Genomic DNA, 17,419 nt, shown 5'->3' with positions numbered 1-17,419 from the left:
ACGGCGGTGCTGGTTTTTTCTCAATCATTGGCAGCGGGCAGAGGCTTATGAATATCTGGTGACCGATTCCCTTCAAGTCCCTGAAACACAGGTTATTTACACAAAAATACATCAATGATCAGTAAAGTCTATAAGAAGAACACACAGAACGAAACTGGAATGAATAATGGAGAGTGAGTGCTAATGTTTTACATGTTTTCTGTTTAGGGGGAGACGAATGGGAGAGCAAGTTCGCCAGAAAGGAACTTTCATCGACAATAACAAATCTTCTACCTGGCCTTCATTATGCCATTATAGAGTCAAGAAAGTTGCAAAAGGACAAAGCCCTTTACCCTGGTCCATTGGTGGAACAGTATTTTAGGAAACATGTAGTTCTCCAAAGTAAGAAAGGCAGTTCATCAGAGAGAAGGCCTGAGCAAAGTGTACCTCTATCTGTATTTAACAGTCATGGTGATGAACCACCTACAAAATGTAGTCAACTGGCTTTTTCTTGTCTACAGTTGTATGTTTCATCACCTGTAAATTTCAATATTCCAGTCATAAGAATGTCCAACATCGTAGCTGAAACCGCTGCCCTATCTGGCAACAGTGACCAGAGTGGTAAAACTATAGGCAACGTAATAAAGCAGGACAATCCGTCTTCAACGTCTAAGCTGTCTATGCCAGCAGATTCAAAAGCTACCAGTAGCAACCCGCGCAGAAAACGTGCTGTTCATGAGGACAGACAGCAAATTTCTAAAAGAGGCCCCAAAAGGAAAAGTGCAAAGAGAAAGAAGAAAAGCAAACCAAAATCTGTCCATCGGGCTGCCCTGAGCACAGCAGAGACTAGTGAAAATCAAACTTCAAACAAAAGAAAACGGCTTCTCTCTGAGGACAAGAAGCAGATTGGTTCTTCAAGTGAAGTTCTGGTAAAACTTGCTAGTGCTCCGTATCCGCAAAGGAGAAAAAGAGGTTGGTAAACTGGTTGGTGTGTAATGCAGTATTGTAACCAGGGTTTTTAAGTTTGTTACAGCTTTTGGCAGGGTACTGTTTCTCCTTGTGGACATGACAGCTGGCATATAGAGTCTTAAGGTTCCCCAAAAAGTTGTCAAAATGGGCGATTCAATTAAAATGATTGTTAGGCAAAGTTTAACAACCAACAGTTGTTTTAGCTAACAGATAACATATCACCATCATCTGAAGAGAAGTCCACTGTTTTTGACCAATAATTGAACAAAAGATCTTTGTTTGAAAGAATATTCCCAGAAAGATTTCTTGTCCTTCTCCTGGTGTCATTTTGAATGACTGTAATGGCCTTGATAGACTCGAATGTGTATAGCCGCCTCTGTGTAACGATTGCTCACCAGACGACCATTCGTTCAATAGTTGTTCAACCATCAGCACAGTTCTATCTATTTGTATGGCCACTTTTACAGGCAGTGCTCCCTGGGGAAAAGGCATTCAAATGAATTTTCCAGAACATGAGACCTATCTCTCTAATTCCACCTATAGATAGCTAACCCTAAGTCAGTGTCTGACCTATTAAAGTGACGTAGCTGGAACTAGGGATTTTGGCCAAGCCAGAATCTTCTGTGAAAGGGAAGCGACATCCGTCCCTTAATCAACCTGACTGCTTAACCTGTAAAATATAATGAACATGTTAGTTTTATTTCTAGGAGCTGAAGTTTTGACAGCTGCCTTTATACAAGATGAGAAAATCCAGACAACTGATAAGATGGCTACAAGCAAAACAAATGAAGAGAACAAGAATCTAACTCAAAAGGCTAAAACCATAAAGAGAACCCCAAGAAAAATCTTGGCCCCTGAAGAGCCATTTCTTGTTCCTGATAGGCCTTCAAAACGTAAAGTGTCTGATCCAGGTAAAGTACTACTAAAGTGGGTTAAAGATTTTCCTCACATTTCTGGTACTTTCATTTATAGTGTTGGATGCTAAAACTTAGGGACAGTATCCACGCCATTTAGGGACACTATCAACAGCGCCTGTTAGGGTGGAGAGCTAAAAGGGTTGTCCCACCATTACATATCATTAATTTTATATATATATATATATATATATATATATATATATATATATATATATATATATATATATATATATATATATATTTATTACATTCTGTTTACAATGATAAAGTGAAAAGCTATGACATTTACTTTGCCTACTAGTAAGGTGCCACCTGGTATTCAGAGTGTATGTTAATGTGCATGTCGCTCTAGTGAAAAGAATGCTGTTGGTTACTGCTCTTCTGGTGTACAGAAGATCACCATGCGGAGACCTGGCTGTAGTGACTGAGCATGTGTGACCTTGAACACTTAGCTCAGTAGATAGACATGCACATTAACATACGCTCTGAACACCAGGTGGCACCATACTATGTAAGTAATTGATTAAAATATAACAGTCACAGAATACACATAGATTTGCGTTCACATTTAGTGATCCTATGTGAAGGAGAGTACCCTACAGTAACGTACCCACTCAGTGTACATAAACATACACAAACAAAAGATGAACTGAGACTAGACGGGTAAAGTAGAAAAATATAAATATACTTTATTCAATAATTCATAAAAAATATGTATATGATGTAATACATCAGATAAAAAGGTGGACTACACCTGAGGGGACATGACACAGTCACACAACGATTGGGGGAAGGGGGCGTGAGGCAACCACAATATACTAAGATATGCAACAAATGCACTGACATATAAAAACGTCACACATAGTTGTCACAGATGTCAAAATTTTATCAAAAGTGCAAATGTGCATCTCTAGGAGTATATATATGTATACAGAAAATATCTATTGATATGCTAAAAATATCACAAGTATCCAGGTCGTGTCAAAATACACGTATATGTCTCCATAAATCCGTGGAGAGCAAATCAGTGCCCTGAAGATAGAATCCTAAGTGAAGACACATGCATGTATAACAACCGGTCACTCGAATAGTCACGTCCACTGTAAGTGAACACACAACTGACAGAAAACGATCCTCCTGTAACATATATCGGATAAACCAATATGGCAACAATAACATCTATCACTTATGTAAAGAAACAAATCCTGTAGATATCACAAGTAAACAGGTCATATAAAAATACACATATATATCTCCATAAGAGCATAAAGGGCGGCTAACAGTGCCCTGAAAGTGGAGCCATAGGTGGAGGCATATATATGTACAGGAATCGATATCCACTCCTGTAGCATATATAGAGTGACTAAGTGTATCAACAGAATCGTTTGTCATTTAAGCATATAAAGTAACATACCCATAAAGCAAAACTGTCCAACTCGGGAGAGCCACGTACCCCAGCGCGCGTTTCGGCTAAAATGCCTTCTTCTGGGGGATGTGAAGAAGGCATTTTAGCTTAGTATATTGTGGTTGCCTCATTGCCCCCTTCCCCCAATCGTTGTGTGACTGTGTCATGTCCCCTCAGGTGTAGTCCACCTTTTTATCTGATGTATTACATCATATACATATTTTTTATGAATTATTAAATAAAGTATATTTATATTTTGCTACTTTACCCGTCTAGTCTCAGTTCATCTTTTGTTTGTGTATGTAAGTAAATGTCATAGTGACTTGTTTTTGCGGCATGTAAATGGCAGGTATGTTTAGTTTTATGATCTACAAATAACAGTTCTAGTGAGCCAGTAGACCACGCTTTATGTCGGCTGAACATGACTTGAGTCAGAAGAGCACACGCTAAAGTCTCACTAAAATCCAGACCAGAGAAGTCATTGTAGTACTTACATATAAGGAAACCATAATGATCATTACCCCCAGGACAATTGAGCCTTAGGCCTAGTTCACATCTCTGTCAAGCAGATCCGGCAGGCTGTAGGGAACAACCTGCTGAATTCTCTTGTTCACCTCCCCATTGACTGTAATGAGGTCCGGCTGTGATCCTGCTGCTTTCCGGCAGTTTTGGCCAGACTAAAAACTGTTGCAGGCAACGTTTTTTTTGTCCGCCCGTCAGCTGGCATTTGTGCTGGATCAGCTTGACAGAGATGTGAACAAGGCCTTACTAGATAATGGGTTTAACTTTGTAAACCGTGCTTCACGTATGTATTTTTTTTTTTTTTTTTTTTGAGCAGGCAACAAAAACATGTCGGTAGGGGCTACTAAGAAATCTGTAAGCTTGAGAAGGGCAAATGAGATAGAAGATGGAAAGACAGGAAGAGGCGTTAAAAGGAATCAAGAGAAAATGAAGAATGTTACAGTTGAACAGATCAACACGTTCAGCAAATCCAGTGAAAGCAGTGCTCAGGTTTCTGAGGACAGTATGATTGAGAAGAGAATAGGCATGTATGAATCACATGCCCTTAATCTACTGGCTGACTTGGCTCTAAACTCATTTGGTTCCACAGGCATCCCTTACATAAAAAGTGGAAATGTGGCATCAGCAAATGAGCCATTAATTGAGGAAGCAGCAAGTACAGGTGACAGCGTAAGTACGGTAGAACCGCCACCAAAGGGATGTAGTCTCCCAGCTCAGTCTACTATAACCATCACTGAGGTTGAACGTATATTGGAAAGTGAAATTGATAAACCTAAGAATGGGTTGAGTGTCTCTCCTCGGAACATTGCATCACAAAAACGTTTTGACAATGTTGAAAAACAAATGTCACCAAAAGCTCACATTGCTGCTGCCAAGGCTAAAGCACGGTACAATGCCTTAAGTAAAATCTGCCTGGAGCATTCTTATTCTCAGCTTCCAATGGAAGATATTCCAGGCAAACCTGCAAAACAAGTAAATGAACAACCCATTCAAGGTGTCCCTGATTCCACTACATCGGCTGACATTGTGCCTCCTGAGCCATCAGCAAATGGTCTGCCAGAAGAGAATTTATTATTGACCAACGAAAGTGTGTGCCCAGACGCCGGTCAGAAACAGAGGGCAGTGTCAAAGTTCCAGGACAATGTTGTAGTTACTTTTCACTGGGAACCAAAATACGACTTTGATGTAGACAGCAAATTTACCCGGGATCCCTTAGAGAAAACAATAAATCGGGCACTACATGGGTAAGTAGGGGATGTGTACCATATTTTTCACTTTAGAAAACGCAAGTAGGTTTTAGAGTAGGAAAATCAGAATATATATTTTTTTTTCATCAGACCCCTAAACTTTATCATATGAGACCCCTGATTCAGGCCCCCAATCCTCATCAGACCTCAGAACAGACATAAAATAAATGAACTTACCTATGCTTTTCTGGATGGCATGATCTTCTCGTACTCACCCCTCCCTGCTCTTCTTTTGGGGCCCCAAGCTGCAGTGTGACCTGACATCACACAGCATGAGGTCATCGTGCGGGCCTAAGTGCACTACGCTCTGCCGCTATACAGAGTCAAGACGCAGTGCAGCTTGGGGCCCGGAAGAAGAACAGCCAGTGCTATAATCGCCTCTCAGCATCTGCTGCATACTAATGAGCGCTTCCATAATGGAAGTAGTAATTTGTATTCACTTTATAAGACACACTGCAATTTTTCTTCACTTTTGGGTTGAACAAAAGTGCGTCTTATGAAGTGAAAAATATGGTAATTTATAACTAGGGTGTATTTCCATCTGAAACCGTAAACACATTCACGCCAACACACCCTGTCCATTCATTACAAATTGTCAATATATTATAATTGGAAATGTTGGGTTCCTATAATGACTATATGTCAAGGAAGCTAAGACCAACATCAAATTGAGTTTTGTTTGCCTTGTAAAATGCCACTGAAAAAACTTACAAAATGCCTGCAGTTAGAAATTGTGTTTGTCATTTTTAGTGTTTTCATTTATTTTGTACAGGAGCTTTTTTTTTTTTAATTGATGTAAAAAATATGCTGTGCATGAGACTGTCCTTTTCCAAGTTATTGATCATCATCCTTTAGGTAATGATGAGATGGTAGCGAAGGCAGGAAAGATGTGTTAATAGAAAGCCAATGCAAAGATGCACATTGGGTGATATTTCATTTCTTTTTTTCTGTGGCAGTGGCAGGTACCAGCTTGCTTGCCTCTGTTAAGATTTTAGGAGGTATTTACATGTTTCAGTAAAATGGCAGTGTTAAAACAGTGGCAAAGCTACATCTTAAAGCAGAAACGTATGATATAGGAGTAAGCAAGCAGAAGATAAATGTGCCCACGCAGATTGTTTCATGAACAGGCTTAATTTCCTGCTAACCCATTCCATTTAAGGGCTCATGCACACGAACGTATATTTTGTCCGCCTCTGTTCCGTTTTAGTTGCAGGCTGTATACAGCACCATTCATTTATATGGGCTCGCAAAAAAAACGGGGACTACAACGTGTGCAGTCCTTTTCCATATGTCCACATGTCTGTGGCTCCAAAACAATAGAACATTGTCTGTTTTGTGGACAAGGATAGGAGATTTTTACAGAAGTAAAAAAAAATGGTGGCATGCCGGTATCCAAGATTTGCAGGCTGCAAAACGCTTATGGCCGCGTGCATGAGTCCTAACTCTGGCGAGCAGCTCAGCTGCGTGACTAAGCAAAGCGGAGAGGCGTGACAGTCTTTGAAAGAGAATTGATTGTGTGGGGAAATCTGGAGTCTGTTTGGCTTTGATTTGCATCACGTTTAGCCAAAGTCGCAATAATACCTTTGCCCCGAGTGAGTTTTGGACATTTTTTTTGATAAATCTTGCCCACAACTACTTCTAACTAACCACGGCCACTTGACACACAGGTTTAAAAAATGGCAAGAATCGCGTTAAAGCACAGTCACAATTTTTTACCTAAAAATAGTGTCCACGCCACAATCTGTGACTTTTTGATGCTAGTTTTCTGGCTCCGTTAATGATGAATCCCCCCACCCTATGATTTATTCTAGGAGGCTGTTAATGCTGTCAGGTGTGACACAAATCTTCTGTGATACCAATAGAGCAGATTTCATAATTTCTTTCTTTTATGAAACATAATATAAAGGAAGAGATTAATGAAGGTATTTCTTAGGGATCGACCGATTATCGGTTTGGCCGATATTATTGGCCGATATTGAGGATTTTGAACGTTATCGGTATCGGCATCTATTTTGCCGATATACCGATAACATATTGGGAACACAGAACGCGCTGCTGTCAGCGCTCTCTGTGTTCCCTCCGCAGCACAGGGGAGAAGGAAGCAGTGTCTCCCTCCCCCTGTGCTGCCGCCAATGAGAGGAGAGAACATAAGAGGAGGGGAGGGGCTGTGGCCACTGCGCCACCAATGAAGATAAGCCTTTCATTCATTCATATACAGGAGGCGGGAGCTGGCTGCAGTATTACATAGCCGGCTCCCGACCTCTATGAACGGCAGCTGCGATCCGCGGTAGTTAACTCCTCAGGTGCCGCGGATCGCAGCTACCGCTCATAGAGGTCGGGAGCCGGCTATGTGATTCTGCAGCCAGCTCCCGCCTCCTGTATATGAATGATTGAGAGACATCTTCATTGGTGGCGCAGTGTGCCCCCCCCAAGCCCCCCAGTATTAATCATTGGTGGCGCAGTGCGCCCCCCACCCCCATCCCAATCCCGGCCAATTGTAAAAACATTGGTGGCGCAGTGCGCCCCCCCCCCCCCACCCAGTATTACTCATTGGTGGCAGTGGCCACAGGATCCCCTCTCCCCTGCTCCTCCGATCTGAGCCCCAGCTGTGTAATCCTGGGGCTCCGATCGGTTACCATGGCAGCCAGGACGCTATTGAAGCCCTGGCTGCCATGGTAAGCTCCATGCTGCTGTGTGCACAAAGCACAGAGCAGCAGGGACAGTGTGAGATCCTATTCACCCTGATAGAGATTTATCAGCGGGAATAGGACAAGGGTTCTAGTCCCTAAGGGGGCTAAAAGTTAGTAAAAAAAAAAACACAAAAATATTAAGTATAAATGAAAAAGATTTATAAAAAAAATACACATTAACAATAAACAAAAAAAATACACATTAACAATAAACATATTAATTTTCAGCAGATTTGTGTAGGAATTTTTTTTTTTTTCTCAAAAATGAAAATTCCCAGAATATCGGTATAAATTATCGGCTATCGGCCTGAAAGTTCACAAATTATCGGTATCGGCCCTAAAAAATCAATATCGGTCGATCCCTAGTATTTCTATGAGAATTTTGTTTTTACTTTTTTTATTTTCTAAGGCATTCCTTTACAATATCCAGTGTCCCCACAATCACCAGCCAACATGCGGGACCCCTGCCGATCAGCTGTTTGAAAAGGCATTGGTGCTCACCAAGCACAGCACCGTACGTTGTATAGTGGCTATGCTTGGTATTGCGCTCCGTCCCACTCACGTCAATGGGGCTGAGCTGCTCCTAGACCACATGACCAATGAAAAGCTGTGAGAAGGTCGCGACTCTCACAGGAGCGCCTTGCCTTCTCAGACAGCTGATCGGTGGGGGTCACGGGTGTCGGACCCCCCACCAATCAGATACTGATGACCTATCCAGAGGATGGCTCATCAGCTACAATGTCTCCGAAAAAAACCTTTAAGGAAACTTCACCCTGGTGCCATATGTCAGTTTTCATGCTGAATAAAGAACCTGACGATTAAAAAAAAACAACTCAAAAATACTAATGTACCACAACCTTTGAGGTGGGCATGAACTTCAGTGGTAAACTAAGGCAATAAACATGGCAGGACAAAGGGTGAATACTTTTAGTTCAAACATAATGCACAGACTCCATATTGTAATAGATGCTTCTTTATGTTTTCAGCCCATGGAACCCCAATTTGAAAGAGAAAGTAGAAGATGTAAAAATCATCCTGCACATGTGGATAGCTCTGTTCTACAGCAAATCGAGCAAGCCGATAAATTTCAGTTCACGGAAAGTGGTGGAGCACAGCAATCCTGCAAAATATGTGTCTATCAACACTGTCCTGGACCCCTTTGAATTTTATGAAATCATGGAGCTGGACGATGTCCCTTCTGCAGAGAATAGCAATGTCATTCTGCCCATGGGAAAAAGATCAGAATTGTCTGGCCAAGTAAATCCATTTGACTCAGTCTTGTCTTGTAGACTGGGGAAAAGTCACAGTAAGAGTCTCCAAGATGTAACTGTTCCCCCTACCAGCATTCCGACAAAGGTGAGTCCAATGCATAGCCTTATGTACAGGTGTTCAGACGTGGTGGATTTGTGGTGCAGATTTGACACTAAATCCGCAGCAAAGGTACAACAACATGTATTGGAATTGTTTTGCATGGGAAACTGAAAATGCTGTGGATTTTCAAATTCTTTTCGAATTGTGCAAATTCGGTGAATTTCATCTCTTCAGTGTTTAGCGGTGAAATTAGCAGGAAATCTGCAGCAAAATCTACATGTCATTGTCTGAGATTTGTGTCAAAAAAAGCTTTGTGTGACTAAGGGTCCATTCACACGTCCGCAGTGTTTTGCGGATCCGCAAAACACTGGGCCAGCACCCCAATAGAAATGCCTATTCTTGTCCGCAGCTGCGGACAAGAATAGAACATGTTCTATTTTTTTGCGGAGCCGCGGACCGGAAATGCGGATGCACAACACACATTCCCCTGTTTATTTATTTATTTTACCCACTTATATAGCGCTACTATATTCTGCAGCGCTTTACAGACATTAGCATCATGGGGCTCATAATTTAGCTCTTTATCAGTATGTCTTTGGAGTGTGGGAGGAAACCGGGGAAACCCACGCAAACACGGGAGAACATACAAACTCCATGCAGATGTTGTCCTTGGTCTGATTCGAACCAAGGACCCCAGTGCTGCAGGGCGCCTGTGCTAACCACTGAGCCACCGTGCTGTTCTGCATAATTGCGGAACGGATCCGGACCCAAAGTGCGGACGTCTGAATGGAGCCTTATCCTTTATGTACTCACAACTTTCATGTTCCTTTGGCTGGGCGGGCAAGGCAGTTATGGAAACATAATGGTGCCATCATGTCGGAGGCTTTTATCCGTCACAAGGCTTGAGGGAAAGCTGATATGTTTAGTCCCTGAAATGTGAATAGTTATGTAATGACTGGTATACAATGTTGGGCCCCCATTAATCATAAAGTTGATAGTGTATCCTTTGGATCAACTTGTGTCCATCACTTTAAAAAATGGGTAAACTCCTTTATATCAGTATTATGTCTGTATATGAAAGGGTTGATGATTAATGTTATCTCCCCGAATTTAAGAAAAAGAAAATACATAATAATGTGAATGCCACATAGAACAAAATCTGTCTGTGATCATAATAGTCCAGTAGAGGGCAATTGTTTCATAGATTAGTGTGCTGAGATGAAGTCGTGAAGGGAGCCCTCTAGAGCATGTTAGTAGAACATCTCATGCGGTTGGTATCTCCTCATTCCCAGTGTGTTGTCATGTGTTCATCTGGTTAACAAAAAAAAGTTCCAAGTTCGTCATAGACAACTTTAATGATTGCAACTAGATTATAATGCTTTATAACCCTTTATAACCCTGGAAGACACCACCAAACATGGGTTAGCTCTATTTACTAGGGGTCAACCTCTACTTTTCCAGAAGTTCCTAGAAGCGCACTACTGTTGGTATGCCTTCTCCATGAGCTATTGCTTGGGAAATCCTTGTAGGAGAGGGTTTGACAACATTAAAGTGAGAGAACAGAGAGCTGGTAGAAGATACATGCACAACCTATAGCTAATAAATAACATTTTGACTTGACAGAGAAATATTCTTTTGTACTGTTCAATAATAGCTCAATCAACTGTGTTAAAGGGGTTGTCTCTCACTTCAGCGAATGGCATTTATCATGTAGATAAAGTTAATATAAGGCGCTTACTAATGTATTGTGGCCATATTGCCTCCTTTGCTGGTTTTCAGGAGTTACGACCACCCTGCAATCCAGCAGTGGTGGCCGCGCTTTCACGCTATAGGAAAAAGCACCAGCTTCTCTGGTGATTGGGAGTGTGCATAGGCTGGCACTTTTTCCTTATAGTGTGCAAGCATGGCCTCCACTGCTGGATTTTCAGGGTGGTTATAAGCCCTGAATACGAGCAGTGTATAATGTGATGGAAAAATGAATCCAGCCAGCAAAGGAAGCAATATGGATAATCACATTACATTAGTAAGTGCCTTGTATTAACTTCCTCTACATGAAGTGAGACAACCCCTTTAAGTAATACAATAATCCTCTTAAATAAGATTAAGTAAAACCTCTGACAACTGCACACAAAATTCTACATAATGTGTCATTACAGGATTATAATATAAAATTATCAAGTGAAATCTTCCAAATGTGTAAGGACAGTGAGAGTGCAGATTGCAGTGATAGCCTTCAAACAAGTATGATGGGCATAATGGCACCGACAAGCAAAGGTGCCCCAGCACCTGACAATGTAATGAAAACAATCTTTGGTGCCAATGTTCCAACTGTGTGTTACATCGGTGACACCAACCTGTTTAACACTGAACTAGCAGATAAATCAGAGAATTGCATGCACATTGGTGGTTTTTCTTCTGAAAAGGTAAATGATCCATGTGTGTCTCTTACGTCAGGACATTACAGGCCTTATAGATGTTCCTTGTACATTCATTTAACATGACCTCTACGATGAAAGGGGGAATGAGCCTATGTACTGCTGTGTGGGGGTCTGTATTTGTGCCCTTACTTGTGTCTCTGTGGGCCGTATATTGATCATGATCACTAAAGCAAACACAACGCACTGGACCCTGCGGGCGCCAAGATATACTCGGTGATGTGATATATTATGATATATATGATTTCAAATTACGTTACTGCTATATTTACTACGCTTAGACATTTGAGATTCGTAGCGCACGTTTTGTTCAAATTGTGTGCGCCCTTCTGCTACGACAAGGTGATTTATACACTACACAATCTACACAGCAGAAGACATACCTCTTGTTTGATCCTAGACCTACAAAACGAACTTGGGAGAGGTAGGAACCAGCTACGGGTACTTTCACACTAGCATTTTTCTTTTCCGGCACTGAGTTCCGTCAAAGGGGCTCAATGCCGGAAAAGAACTGATCAGGCATATCCCCATGCATTCTGAATGGAGAGCAATCCGTTCAGGATGTCTTCAGTTCAGTCATTTTGACTGATCAGGCAAAAGATAAAACCTCAGCCGGAGGCCTGATCCGCCATTTTTTCCCCATAGGAATGTATTAGTGCCAGATCCGGCATTCAAAATACCGGAATGCCGGTTATGCGCAGACCGAAATTTTTTTATGCCGGATCCGTTTTGCCGGATGACACCGGAAAGACGGATCCGGCATTTCAATGCATTTTTTCTGACTGATCAGGCATTTTTAAGACTGATCAGGATCCTGATCAGTCTTACTAATGCCATCAGTTGGCATACGTTTTGCCGGATCCGGCAGGCAGTTCACTCTGCCGCAAGTGTGAAAGTAGCCTAAGGGTGGGTTCACATCACGGTTTTTCCCAACCTTTTAATGTATATAAAAAACGTATACATTGAACTGATGTCATACAGAGACATCTGTTCACCGTAGAGTTCCATTGTAAAAAAAAAAAACTGCGCAGAATACAAGAACGTGAACGTCAAATGGAGGCGTAAAACGTGATGTGAACCCACCCTTAATTCTGAATTAATTAAAAACAGGCTTGGACAGATTAGAGGAGTGTGAACAAGATAGAGGCAGTCGCTACCCCACATGTGTGCAGTTTAAAATAATGAAATGCATTTAAAATAATGAAAATCTGAAATGTGTGCTTATATCTTGGTGCCTGCGGGGTGCTGCTGTGCGTGGTTTTTTTTCCTTTTTTACTGATAACTTTCCTTTCCATGGGTCACTTATTCATATAGTGCATTCTTATAACGGCCTACACAAACATGGGCGTGAAAACTGAGCCCAACGCTTCCCCCTATTCATTGCCAAATCTTCATATGTGGTTTCTGTCATAAAATTCAGAGGGTCCTTCACTTCCTTTATTAAAGGGAATGTGTCACCAGAAAATGACCTATTGTTTAAATCCCGTTTTAATTCCAGACAGATTTGACTGATTTTCTGACCAATCAATGGTCAGATGGCCGTTTTACACACACAGATCTTTTGTTATACACACCAACTATTGGTCTGATTGGACAGAAATTGGTCAGATAATCTGTTGGTGTAATATTCCCCTAAGCCTGCCTATAATGATACCACCTCTGTGTATAGATAACACAGGATCCACCATTCACAATAGGCAATTTTTAAAGCTTATCTATTCTTTCCTTGTACAATAACCTCTGCACAGGTCACAGAGCATGCCTAGAAGACTCTCCCATAGAAGTCACTGAGGTCCCTTCCTGACCATTGGGTCTATGGCCCATGGGGCTGCCGTAAAGCAATTCTAAATGATTTCTAAATGCTGTTAAGAACAGCTCAGACAAGATGCCCCTTCCCTCCCCCTACATAATCATCTTCAGAATAAATCTGCAATCAGAAAATAAAAAGATTAGTTGCTATCTGGATAACATTTTTGGTGACACATTTCCTTTAATGGGTTGTCCAGTGGGGCAACGTTTTTAGCAAAGTGCTCTGAGACTTTTGGAACAAAAATAAATAAATCAATACTCCACCACTGCTGCTCCGTTTCCAACACTAACTGGATCCCCACTGGTCTTTACTTTCCGGTATTGTCCCAACACACAGGCAGTTCCACACATGCCAGGAAATATCCCCTACCAGTCACTGACTATGGGTGCTGCGATGCGGGAGAAACGCTCATCTGCAAGGGGCCTTACAGTTTACTACTGGTGTTTCCATCCTGGTCCTTTCTCAACACGGAAGAGATGGTAGGAAACACCCACTCAGCCAATCCATGGCTGCAGCAGTGACTCTCCATAGTCGGTGAGTGGTAGGGTCAAGTAGTGCGCAGCCATTAGAACTGCATCAGGCTAATTAAGCTAGCAAGCCCTACGATTTATGTTCCTCGGAAATTCTAGAGCTGTTGGATCTGGTGTAGAACGTTAAAGGTATGGTCATTTTGCTGCTGCCTTTATTGTAATCCATTCTGTTCGTACGTATTGTTGATTTCAGGCAAAGCCTAAAGACATTGAGCATAAATATTCCAGACATTTCTCCCGCATGAATGAAGCCCAGAAGTCAGCAGGCAAACAAGCTCACTGTAAAGTAGTAAGCAGCGATGCTGATGAAAATTCAGGAAATATCAAAGTTAGCTTCTCTAGACGGACAAGCCAAACACACAGCGACATTTTATCTCTACATGAGCCACCAACTACAGGGGAAAGCCATGAAACTCCTTCCAAGTCAGAACTGGCTGGCCATAAAGGGAAATATCTTTCTAAATCTATTCCCAGTCTTGAGATTCCATCTGCAGATGACATGAGGGAGGACATTACAGATGAGAATCCGGCAACTGTGGAGCTGTCTCCTGAAAAGGATGAGCTTTCTGTTCAAAGTGTGAGTCTTTTGGGTGCCAGGGTGCCTGCAAGTGTTGACAGTCACAAAGCTGCAGCAGAGACCGCCGAAAGCCAGGATCCACTGCCAGCCGCTGTTCTGCCTTCACAGGAAATAAATGACCTCTCCGCTAATGCTGATGCTGTACTTCAGAATACAGAAAGAAATGACAGTCGGGTGACCATTCCAAATAGCTGCGATGTTATGGTGGTTGAAAGTCCATCAGATCATAATGATGTGAAAGCAAAGTTCTGTACGGGTATAAGCTATGACCTAGTGGATCCTTGGATGAACAGAGAGGTAACTAAAAGAGCTGTAAATACTATTCACACTTTTCATACATATTGCAGTATTCATTACCTCCAAAGTAAGATCCCCAGATCTTAAAGGGGTTGCCCTAGCATACTCTCACACCCAATGTGACCTCTGATGTGGAGAGTTGCAGCTTGACTTTAGAAGGGGGAAATGTAAGAAGTTTGTGCTTTAAAGAGGACCTGTCACCACTCCTGACATGCCTGTTTAAATAGCTTCATGCATTCCCCATGTAATAATTCCAGAACATCTATTCTTATGGCTCTATGTTGTGCCATTCCTTTATTATTTCTACTAGAAGTTATGAATGAATTACTAGCAGTCTGCAGTAAGGGTACAGAGGGGAGGTAACCAGTTAGGTGTGTACCTGCACAGTCTGACAATGTCAGCACTGATTGGATAGAGTCGGTCTGTGCAGGTACACCCCCCCCCAACTGGTTACCACCACTCTGTACCCTTACTGCAGACTGCTAGCAATTCATTCATAACTTCTAGTAGAAATAATAAAGGAATGGCACAACATAGAGCCATAAGAATAGATGCTCCAGAATTGTTATTACATGGGGAATGCATGGAGCTATTAAAACAGGCATGTCAGGAGTGGTGACAGGTCCTCTTTAAATGAAAGGCAAATAATGTTGATTTTATATTTTTACTATGTGTAGTATACTACAGTGATATAGTTGTAATATTTATAGTTTAGTAATGTGTATGATATATATTTGTCCTTTGAGACAGCCGGCAGAATAAATTGATCCAAGGCCTTTTTAAATTCACGAAGGCTCCATTTTGATATGTGACTTTTTTTTTTCTTTTTGTCTTGTATATCCATCTGTTTAAATGAGACAAGTGGCATGTTTGAAAATGCTATGGCAGGGTTGGCAGCAAGGAGCTTTCAGTTTCAGTTCTGTGAATTAGGTCGGGTTTACAGCTCAAGAACCACCTCATTGTTGGTATCTTCTGATCTACCAACCTGCCTCTAAAGCTGTCCAAATCTGCTGATTTTGGTGTTACTGGCAAAACCTCTAATGTGTAGGAGGGTGTCTTAACTGTCCCGAGACAGCAGATGTTAGGGACTGAAAGAAGAATTAGGCAGTTGGATCCTTTTGTTCTTGGGGGGATAAAGACCAAAGGTATCTGGCTGCAGCCCTCCCCATTCAGAACATGTGCATGCTCGGACAAAATTTCCTTGCAGACCTCCTCCCTCTTGGTGCTTTCTTAAGGCACTTGAAAACTGTAAATCACTAATTTTATCGTCATTTGTGTCTTGTTGTAGGCATTGGAGTGTGATAAAGATTCTTCAGGCATTAACCATGTTGGCCCGGACAACCTTCGACTTTTTGAAACTCCAGATAGAAATGTCCACTCTGAGTCAGTACAGAGTGATGATGTCAGACAGGTTGGTGAATGCACAGACACCATTGCAAGCAATCGGGGATCACAGAAAATAGAAGGACTGGCGTTTGGTCACAGTCCTAATCATTCAAAGAATATAGACTCTGACATGAATGTGGACTGTAATAGTAATTGTACAGAGGGAGGTACATCAAATTCTGCTTTGGACAGCATTGGATTACAAGATAGAGAGGAAAAAGCTATAGAAAACATCTTTGATGAATTTGAAAATGTGGTGGAGCCAAAGAATACACATGAGCTTGATGAAAATGTGTTGAACAAGGTAGGTACCACAGTATATAAGTTGGGTAACATTTTCGTTATTTTGAAGTAGAATCTTAATCTGATAACAAGGCCCTCAAGTGTAGAACCTACCCGCTTTGACAGGTGACGTGAGAATTCAGTAAGGAGAGCTGTAAACTCTGGAGTATTGATTCATTGCGGAGTCCCTCAGTCTCCTCTAAAAAATGTTTTGACCTTTTATTAAGTATCCAGGTCATTGCATGGTAACAAGGCTTTGTGGGTGATCCAGTATTTTGTGGTTCACACACCAGTTGGTAGACAGGCTGGTTTCATGCCACCAGCATTTCTGCAGCCAAAGAAGTACCAAGAGAGATGATTCTCAGTGTAAGCGTATTCCCTATTCAATACCGGAGGATATGTTGGCGCTACAATAGATGAATTCATATCTGGTCTGGATGGCATTACCCCCAGCTGTTTTGGAACAGAATCTGACTTCAAAGGGTTTTCCGAGACTTAAAGGGGTTCTGCAGTTTTTTAAAACTGATGATCTATCCTCTGGATAGATCATCAGCATCTGATCGGCGGGGGTCCGACACCCGGGACCCCTGCTGATCAGCTGTTTGAGAAGGCAGCGGCGCTGGCAGTAGCGCCCCGGCCTTCTCGCTGTTTACCGCAGTCTAAGTGACGTCACAACTAGTATCAATGGCTTGGGCACGGCTAAGCTCCATTCAAGGGGTAAGGGGTATACTCACATCCCCCAATTATACATAGTTGTATGGGATATACTGATTTGTCAGAATTTTACACAGTTGTGTGGGACTTTCTCGTCTCTCCCAATTATACATAGATGTAAGGGGAATACTCTGCTCCCCTAATTATGCATAGTTGTATGGGCTATACTTATCTCTCCCACATATAAATAATGGTAAGGGGTATGCTTACATCACCCCGTAATACATAGTTGTACAGGGTATACTCATCTGTCCCAATTATACTTAGTTGCATGGGGTACACTCATCTCCCCAATCATACATTCTGTTAAGGGGTATTCTCATCTCGCGGAATTCTACATAGTGCTGA

General features: G+C 41.9%; 1 protein-coding gene across 1 annotated transcript in view; it reads left to right on the top strand.

Moving 5' to 3' along the window:
- Nucleotides 1-17,419, top strand: part of TASOR2 (transcription activation suppressor family member 2) — a 98,949-nt gene that overhangs the window by 54,794 nt on the left and 26,736 nt on the right. Inside the window, exons 10-16 of the mRNA XM_040414217.1 lie at nt 208-951; nt 1,656-1,859; nt 4,109-5,036; nt 8,716-9,085; nt 11,197-11,463; nt 14,009-14,689; nt 15,978-16,379. Coding sequence (XP_040270151.1) covers nt 208-951; nt 1,656-1,859; nt 4,109-5,036; nt 8,716-9,085; nt 11,197-11,463; nt 14,009-14,689; nt 15,978-16,379 — 3,596 coding nt within the window. The remainder of the gene's footprint in view (nt 1-207; nt 952-1,655; nt 1,860-4,108; nt 5,037-8,715; nt 9,086-11,196; nt 11,464-14,008; nt 14,690-15,977; nt 16,380-17,419) is intronic.

The sequence above is a fragment of the Bufo bufo genome, chromosome 1, assembly GCF_905171765.1.
Source record: "Bufo bufo chromosome 1, aBufBuf1.1, whole genome shotgun sequence".
NCBI lineage: Eukaryota > Metazoa > Chordata > Amphibia > Anura > Bufonidae > Bufo > Bufo bufo.
This window is presented reverse-complemented; position numbering and strand designations above follow the sequence as displayed.